Raw genomic sequence first — 9,633 nt, forward strand, 5'->3', positions numbered from 1 at the left:
CTCTTCATCGCCCCTCTCTCTTTCTCTCTCCTCCATGGTCGATCGCACGCCTTCCTCCTCCATCCATTTGTAACAACCACAAAACCCTAAACGAATCTCTCGAACCTTCTCTTCCTCCTTAAAAGGGCATGCACGAAGCCTCATTGATCCATCTGTCTTCACCCCCGCATCCTCCTTCACTTTTAGACATCCATTAGCACCCTTCTCTCTTTTTCCTCTTTCTTCTTCCCCTTTCCTCTTCTTCTCCTCCTTATTTGCCCTTTTTCCTCCTCCCCTTTTTGGTCGATTAAGGAAGCTGCACCATAAGAGCCAAAGCCCCTCTCCTACCTCGATCAGCCATCCGATAAGCATCTCCTTTCCTGCACTTTCTCTTTGATTTCTTTTTGTTAGTTTTCTTGTTTCGACACCATCTATGCACTCCTAGTGGTGTTGAGTTGCCTGTGCAACGCCAGCCACCCCTGTGCAAAAAATAAAAGGTGTATACCGACACCGACATTTTCTTTTAATTTGTTTTTATTTTCTTTTCTTATTCTGTTCATACTATCAGATTTAATGAGGTTATATATATTTTTTTTATCTCAACCTGATTTTCCTGTTATTTTTCAATTTTATCTGCGTTTTGATCTTCTGTTCATGTTATAATCCGTAGATTATAACATTTTCTCTTTATTTTCTTTACAATTCATTTCAATTTTCCCCAGTTTATATGAGTTTAGATATGTGTTGATGTTGTTTAGATGTAATCCTATCTGTTCCTTACGATTTATGCTTCTTCCCCACTATCGATTCATTTTTTTTCTCTTCCATCTATAGGTATTTCACTTTATGCATTTTACTTTTCCATGTTTATTCTGATTTCTGAAGTATGTTAGCTTACCCTGCACCTTCTAGTTTAGGTATCGATGCTTCCTGATCTAATTATCAGTCTTATATTTCCTCTTTTTTATTATTATTATTATTATTATTTCTTTTTTATTATTATTTTTATGCTGATTTTAATTATCTATTCCTATCTTGACTTATTGTTCATATTTGATTCATTGCTTCATAATGGTAGTTTATTCTCACCTTCTTCTTTTATTCTCGACTTAACACTGTCCATTTGCATTACTAATCTCCTGTGTCAACTCTGTTTTTTTTATTTGTACTTAATCTTTTATTTTCCATGGCATCATCGTCATTCTACCCATTTGTATTTGGCCCAACCCTGATTAAATCAGTATCATCCCACCTGTATATAGCCTCGATATCATTTTTACAACCCATTCCATTTTTCTTTTTCTTTTTTCTTTTTTTTTTTGTTCTTTTAGATCATATTGATCATTAGGCAGTTTCCTCTCTCACTGCATTTTATTCACTTTAGGACTCATCATCACGCTTTCGTGTTTAGGCCATTTGTAAATAATCGAAGATTCACTCTCCATCTTTTTGCTAAGGGGCAAGAAGCAAAGAAAATCTCTCACACACGACACTCACTTTTAATATGAGTGTGCATGTCTTAAGGTCACAGAGAAGGGATACATTGTCATATACAGAAAGGAGACATCGAAGAAGAGAGTTTTGAGGAAGACAACAAGGTTTACATCTTAGGAATTCCTAATAGTGGCACATTATCTGATGAAAGTTATTCTGCAAATCCTAGAAGTCACAACGTTACCTAGAATTATGAAGAGATCGGGTGGAAGGAGCTCGTGTATTTGGCTGTGGAGGGAATTTTTAGGGTCCAAAATGGGAGTAGAATATTCAGTCGTATCAAGTGAGCGTGTGTGTTTGAAGCGTTAAAATGTAGTATAATTTCACTTAGGTTCTGTAGATATTTTCCCGTCCATCAGTTGTGCTCTTAATAAAGTCATTTGACATTATGAATTTTGAGGTGATTGATTCATTTACAGCTACAGATGCGCAGGCGTGGTTGGTACATTCATTTGACCTCTTATGTTCACCATCTTCACGAAATTGTGCAGTGCTCATTCGGGTGGCAGAAGCATCACTCTCGAATGTTAGATTTTTTTTATTTTTAAACTAATTTGATCAGATCCACAGTGTCTCTCTTCCTCTGGACTCAAGTGGACGTTGCTCCTAAACCATTGGAATTTAAGATCTCATCATGCTGCAAGAGATATCTTGACTACAAAAAAAAGAAGAGAGGAGCCGTCAAGCAAAGGCAAAAGCATCAAAAGATTGTAAAGACAATTTCTGGGAAGCCTCCTAGTTCACCAGCAAAGGCCTCCGCTACAGGTTCGGCCTACTCTTGCGTCTGTTGGTTTCATGTGTATCTTTTGTTTTTTTTTTAGCCGCAACAGATTAGTTCACCAGTTAACCTTGCCTCTGCAACAGGTGTTTATAAGCATGCATCAAGGTTACAGGCCTCTTTGTTTATCATATATATCTTAGCCACCAATGATATATCCATTAGTTTATTTGGATGTGTACGTTTGTGTTTTCAGAAATCCTCAAGATGCCTGTTATGGTAACAATTACATTCCTGGAACTGCTATGAGTTTTGATTTTGTGATAGGTTTGAAACAAAAAGGATTTGGAAGTCAGCATCTTCCTGTATATGTACGCATATGATCAAATATTTTCAATTTGTGCATCCTGCATAGCACTCACCACCATTTCACCTCATCAATGCACAACCTACCTACACTTTGCATCTCATCATTGCCCTCACCAGACCCTGCTGCCATATATGCGGCGGCGGGACCTTCACTCCATTGTTTGATGCACAGCTGCATCACCCTAATATTGCCATAACCCAGCTGAACATTGCCACGTTCATGAGTTCACCCCTCGATAACCCCTGAGAGAGATTAGCCAATAAGACATTGAGGCTGAACAAGCTAGCCCTAATACTCATTCATTTCTGGTCGTTTAACTTGGTTACCTTTGTCTAGCCATGTGGTTTTCGCCTAGCTCAATTACTGATAAGCCCAGCTTCCTATGATAACCAACTCTCAAGGGGAAGTTTCCAGCATTCCACCTTACATATATTCTTGAAGTTCCTAGATTTAGTAGTAATGAATCGTGTGGATTCATACCGTTTCAGTTTTTGAGATAGTAGTTCCCTCTCAGGTAATTAACCTATCAGCAATCAGGTAGCAGGTCGTTGACCTGTTAGCAAACTTCATTTCCGATGAGCTTTTACTGCTCACAGGGATCCTCCTCATATCTGATCTATCAAATAATCCGTTCATTGGAAATCTATCTGTTATTATGAAATGGGAAAGCAATCTGGAATTTGCTGATCTTGGTGAGACCCAGTTAATCGGGTACCCTCTGAAGCCAACAGTCAATGCTTTGAAGTTGAGTTTTTTTTTTCTTTGGCAAAAGGAGCCATCAAAGAGGTGTTAGGATATGATTTATAGCATGAATTACATCAGAATTGGGCAACCTCATCCTGTCAGAATCTGAAGCTGAGATTTACCAGGCGATTAGGACCATCTCAATAAAAATGCCAGAATATATCAAATATGTTCAAGTGGCAGAAATGGATTGCTGAAATCAGTTTGCATAGATAAATTCATTTTTTTCTGGTTCGTTGGTTGAAGAGGCACTTACAGAGCATCATTCAAACCAGTGCCTAGGCTTGGCTTCAAATAACAGATTAAATGTCCCAATATCCCTTCCGGTAGTCAATCACCCGTATGTTGTTTCTGTTAAGCTATCTACTGCGTATCTGTGAGTGGTTGCATTTCCTTTATAACATTCATTTGTTGTTAACCCGTTCCTCTGCACCTCACTTGATACAACACATTTTTTTATTTATTTCCTTTCTCTCTGTTAAAATTTTCTGTGTAACTTAGCTGTCAGTATTTTCGCCCTGCTGAAACTCCCTTTTCTATTATATAACAGCAGCATTTATGCATCTCAGCATACCCTTCCATCATTCTTTTTTTTTTCTTGCATATTTTGTAAACAGATCATGTGGGTTACTCAATCACCATGCATATGGGCATACTAGACCATTCACAAACCTTCCACAAAACTGTGTGGCATTCATCTTATAGTTAATAAATATATTAAACCTCATCTGTCATGCCTCTTTGTATGTCACCTTCATTAATGTTTCCAGTTTCTTATCTATATGTTATATTTGTCATAATCTCATTTTATTTAGTATAAGCATCATAGTTAGATAGATACGTTTGCATTTCATTATTTGTATGATCATATGTATGTTAATCCCTGATATAGCACTTTCCATCTTTCTTTATATGTTCACATTCTTGGTTTGTGTTAACTCCATTTTTTTTTGCAGGGATATGTGAGATGTTTGGTTCTCTCTTTTAGATTAAGTTTTGATTATTTTAGTTTTGATTCTCAAGATTGTAATAGCTAGATGCTAAATGAGAATATTTATATTTCCAGTTCTAGAATAGAATGAATGAGCATTGTAAATACCATTGAATTACTTGTTTTCATGAATTTTTCTTTTATTTCTCAAATTCTCATAATGGTGAAACACGAATGTAAAATGCACCATTTCGTAAGAGGTAATTGATACTAAGTTGATGATCTACATCAATGGCCATAGTCAGGGTGTGGACAAAACTTAGCATTTTTATCTTTTACAAAATAACACTGAATCCACACTGGATCCATTTTTCAAAATTCATCATATTTTCCTAAAATATTTTTCTCCTTTTATCAAAATTTAACTTAAAATTAACTCAAGATATATACCAATGGTCATAGTCAGGGTATATTGAGGATTAATTTCATTTTAAATTCTATAAAAGCACCAAAAAGGTATTTTATCCATCATTTGAATTTAGATATGACTATTATATAATACATTCAATGACCATAGTCAGGAGTGTATTATATCATTAATCTTATTTAAATTCATTTGAAGAATGAAATATAATTTTCAAAACCAATTTCAACTTATTCACATATAGGATAGAATTGCATCATATTTTCAAAATTTCTTTTTCAAAATTCCAAGTGATTCTTCTTCCTTTCTCAGATCAAATCTTATTCAAATCCAATTTTATCTCATTTCAAGATTCAAAAATTCAATTTCAAAGTCCAATTTGACTTTGAAATTCCAAAATCATTTGATATTCAAACTTCAAATTTCCAACTCAATTCAAAATTCAATTTCAAAGTTCAATTTAACTTTGAAGTTTCCGATTCATCTTCTGATTCAAAATCAAGTTTTCTTCAAGTTTTAAATCAAAGTTGAGATTGACTCTGAATCTCAAAATCCAAACCTTCCCAAGTTTCAATCTGGGTTTTCAAAACCCAGATCCATCTTTAAAAATCCTATTTGGACTTTTCAAGACCCAAAACCAAAGTTAGATCAACTTGGATCCAGTTTTCTAAATACAATTCTACTTCTGGATCTTAGACTCCATATCCAAATTGCATCATGGATTCCAGACCTTAGATCCAAATCCATCTTAGGATCCAGAACCCAATTCATCTTGGATCTCAGACTTCAACTCCAATTCCCCTTTAGGATCTAGAATCCCAAACTCACTTTGGATTCCAGATCTTGGATCCAGTTTCACCTTTAGGATCCAGGACCTAGTTCTACTTTGGATCTCAGATTTCAGATCCAATATCCATTCTAGGATCCAAATCTCCATTACACTTTGGGTCTCAGGCTTTAGATCCAAATCCATTCTAGGATTCAGAATCCAATTCTACTTTGGATCTCAGACTTCAGATCCAATTCCATCTTAGGATCCAGAGTCCAACTATATCTTGGATCTCAGATTTCAGATCCAAATACCTTCTTGGATTCCAATCCTTAAAACCAATTCCATTTCATTTCAGATTTCAGATCAAGTTCCCATTTCAGATCCTAAATTCAAATTTCAACTTTGAACTCTATTCAGAATCTAGATCTTGGATTCAGATTTCATCTTGAAATTACAACTTTTAAATCAATTCCATTTCTCAATTTTATTCAGATTTCCCAATTCCATCTTTCCTTCTGATTCAATTCCATTTTCTATTCTAATTCAAAGTCCATTTATGACTTTGAAAATCCCTTTCTCTAGATTTATTTTCCCAAGCTCTTGATTATTCTAAAAACTTAGAACTTTAAATCTTAAGTTCTGAGTTAAAAATCATCTTTTCACTTTATCAGATTCATCTCAGAAACACTTGGAAATTCTTCAAAACATTTTCAAAAAGAGCATACATCTTTGCATTTCGCACAAGCATGATTCTTTGTGCATTTAGACTTAAGATAAATTCTTAGATAAATTCTTAGCAAAACAAACGACATGAATTCGACCCTTGGTTCGATTACCCCTGGTAAAGGCGCCAGGAACGGTCGAACCTCGTACCGACGAGCGGATCCCGTCTCCCAGTTTTCTCGCAAACATTTCAAAAACGGAGGCGAGTTATTTCAAAAAATTTCAAAATTAAGGTCAAGTGAGACCCGCAAAAGAGTTCATCTTTTTTCCTTTTCTTTCTCTTCTCTTCTCTCTTTCTTTTCGTCTTTCATTTCCTCCCTTCAAAAAGGAGGCAATAGAGGTTGGAAAGGAAAAGAGGAAGAAGAGAGAGAATATTACAAGAGGAAAAATTTTGCGATGATCACAGTATTCTTCTTATGCCCCTGATGCTAACGTGGCTGATACTGCTGCTACTACTACTACTGTTGAGGTTGTTGAGGCCGACCCCAGCCGACTGATCTCCCATGTTCGACTTCCACTGTGGGCACTCCTGGTAGAAGTGTCCCTTCTATCCGCAATTTAGGCAACCACTTGTTTGCATCAGGCACAGCCTGCTAGGATGGAACAAACGACAATGTTGGCATGGTGTCCCCATGTCCTACCACTGTTACGATCTCGCGCCCTTCTTGGCCGGTGGTGCAGACGACTGCCCACCAAACTTTCTCTTTTGGCCTAATCTCCTTTGGCAACCAGACTTCTCTATGATTGCTTTCCTTGGAAGTTCTCGGTCTCTACCGAATCATCATTAAGTAAAGTGGCCACCTCAATGGCCTCGTTCAGCGTCCTAGGTCTACTCGTGTAGACCTTCATCCTAAAGGATAGCCTTAATCCTCGAACAAACTTCGTAGTCTGATTTGCCTCTTCAACGTACAGATTGGAGCAATAGCGCTGCAACCCATGGAAACTCGTGACATAGTCCTCAAGACTACCCATCTGCTGCAGGTCTAGGAACTCCTGCATTTTCTTATCTATGTCATGCTTTGGAAAGTATGGCTCATTGAAGACCTCCAAAAATTGAGCCCAAGTAAATGGTCCACTCTGGAAAAGGACTGTGTTTGTGGTCTCCCACCACCTCTTTGCGTGCTCCTTCAGTCGATAAGTCTCAAAATTGAACTGGCGATCCTCTGAAACCTTCAAAACCTAAAAAAATATGCTCAATCTTTCGCACCCAATTCTCAACCAAATTTGGATCCCTCTTTCCCGTGATAGCAAGTGAATCCATGTCCATGAACTTATTGTAAGTGGTACCACCACCTACTACTGATAGAGGCTATCTCTCTTGGGTAACCTGTTGTAGGTTGTTGTTCATGGCCTGCATCATAGTGGCCTACTGCTGGACAACCCCAACAAGGTTGTTCAGCGTGTCCATTAAGTTGTTACACATTGACTGCCAAGCCATCTATGTGAAAAATAACAAGAAACTCAAATGAGTTTTTATTCAAAACTCCCTATGTAGTATCGCTAGCATATTTTTAAGTTCACACATCACACTATAGTTTTTAAGAAACAATAATAGAAAAAGAAATCATGAATAAGTTGGATCGTACTTACAGTGATGACCGGATGCTCGATCGGTCAAGAGTCACAAATCATTTAACTTAAGTTCTGATACCAAACCTGTAAAACGCTTCAATTTTTGAAACCGAACATTTTAGGATTTTTTTTTAATCCATTTACATGATTTTTAAGAACACAACGAAAACTCTTTTTTTATTCGGTTCAACCCTTAAGTGGATGACAGTTACCAACACACACTTGAAAGACTAAAATAATTTAAGTAAATTATTAATTAAATTATAATAAATCAAATACTAGTCTTTAAATATTAGAGTTTATAAAACTAAAGAAAAAATAATAAAATAAATAAAATCATTTAGTCCCTCCAACAAGCTTAAAGGAACGTGATCCTCTTGACACCACCTCGAGCCTCCAGTCATCTCCTTCAAGCTTATTCGTTACTTGAAATATTAAAATGTAGTAGCATTAACTATAGTCCCAGTAGAAAAACATCCTACACATAGGCATGAAAAAATATAAATTCATAAAACATATATCTTTACCAATGCAATTAAATCATAGCATATAAACTCAATAAGTTAAATATCAGAACAATAATAATTTAACCATGCAAGATTACATAATATTTCATTCTTACCCTCAAAGTGATGTACATAAATAATCATTAGGAATCAAAACAATAATAAAAAAGATTAATGTATTCCAACATATGCAGAAACTAAAAATTATACAAGACATGCATAATAATTTATGTCAATATTCTATAAATCATCTAACCACTAGTAAACATAATCTAATGCATTTTTTTTCTTTCTTGTGTACACACTCTCAATAATCAAACGGGACTTTATTAGGATATGTATTTTAATTAACCCATCGATTCGAAGGGCTAGGCCAAACATCCACTGAAGCGATCTTTAACTAAGAGAGAAACAATGGTCCAAGGAATCAATTCCTACTCTGCAGAGCACCTTGAATAAATTGACAGCCTCAACCCACCAATGATTGGTGGCCCAAGAGGTATCAATGCCCTCAAAACATGTCAGTTAACGAGTGTATCTCCTACTCTATCTAAGGTAAGCCACTGAAACAAATAAGCTATTAGGTATTATTTACAATAGGTTCAAATACACATTATATGCACTCTACACCAGGTTCAACAGCCCCAAGCTCCACTATAGGCAGCTCAAACCACGACCTCACAAGGCAAGAACCAATACCCCCTACAGTCACTAAGGTGTCCTAACATACCTCATTTGAACCCAACTCAAGACACATGTTCTCTAATACAAAACCACCAAGAATCCAGTTAAAGTGTGTGTATGAGCATGTTTAACAAAGTCAAATCAGGTACTCACAAGCAATTCATTGGTTGTACCGAACCTAACTCGCATTTGAACCACATGCATGTCTCACATGACTTACAACATATTGCACATCATATACCATACTCCATGATGCATGATACTCATTTCAATTTAGCATGAACCATAAATTTCATAGAAAAACACATGCATAATCATGCATACCATTTTGTCTAATTATCATGCTTAATTCTCATGTTTAATATACAGTTTCATATGCCATCATGCCAAAAAAAATCGCATACATACATCAATCATATTCATGACAAATTTCACATTAACATATACATGATTAACATTTCACATCATAAGTACATAATTTTAGAAAAATAATTTTACAAAACAAGATATTATTTAAAATCAAGAACTGTATAATATCAAATTTTGTATGTTGTTCATAGGTCTGACAGACCCTCAAAACGAATACATATAACTCTATAAAGATTTACAATTATATCATAAAGTATTAACTTTCAATTTCAAGTGGTAGATCTAAAATACATTATTTTGTTTGCCCATGAAAATTCACAGACCGAAAAAATATTTTTCTATTCTTG

The 9,633-nt window shown here is 35.8% G+C and overlaps 1 protein-coding gene across 1 annotated transcript; it reads right to left on the reverse strand.

Moving 5' to 3' along the window:
- Positions 1 to 6,893: 6,893 nt before the first annotated feature.
- LOC149842374 (uncharacterized) lies at positions 6,894 to 8,990 on the reverse strand. Its single transcript, XM_090000649.1, has 2 exons — positions 8,964 to 8,990; positions 6,894 to 7,334 (listed from the first exon to the last, which is right to left on the reverse strand). The coding sequence occupies exons 1-2, from the start codon at positions 8,988 to 8,990 to the stop codon at positions 6,894 to 6,896; spliced, it is 468 nt and encodes a 155-aa protein (XP_089856775.1).
- Between the last annotated feature and the right edge of the window lie 643 nt (positions 8,991 to 9,633).

This window comes from Nuphar pumila, chromosome 3 (assembly GCF_984573655.1).
Source record: "Nuphar pumila chromosome 3, dmNupPumi1.hap1.1, whole genome shotgun sequence".
Lineage (NCBI taxonomy): Eukaryota > Viridiplantae > Streptophyta > Magnoliopsida > Nymphaeales > Nymphaeaceae > Nuphar > Nuphar pumila.

Coding starts and splice junctions, on each gene's coding strand:
- LOC149842374 (XM_090000649.1), bottom strand. CDS start 8,990: ATGTGTCTTGAGTTGGGTTCAAATGAG. Junction 7,335..8,963: donor TTGAGTTGGGTTCAAATGAG/GTATGTTAGGAC, acceptor ATATTTTTTTAG/GTTTTGAAGGTTTCAGAGGA.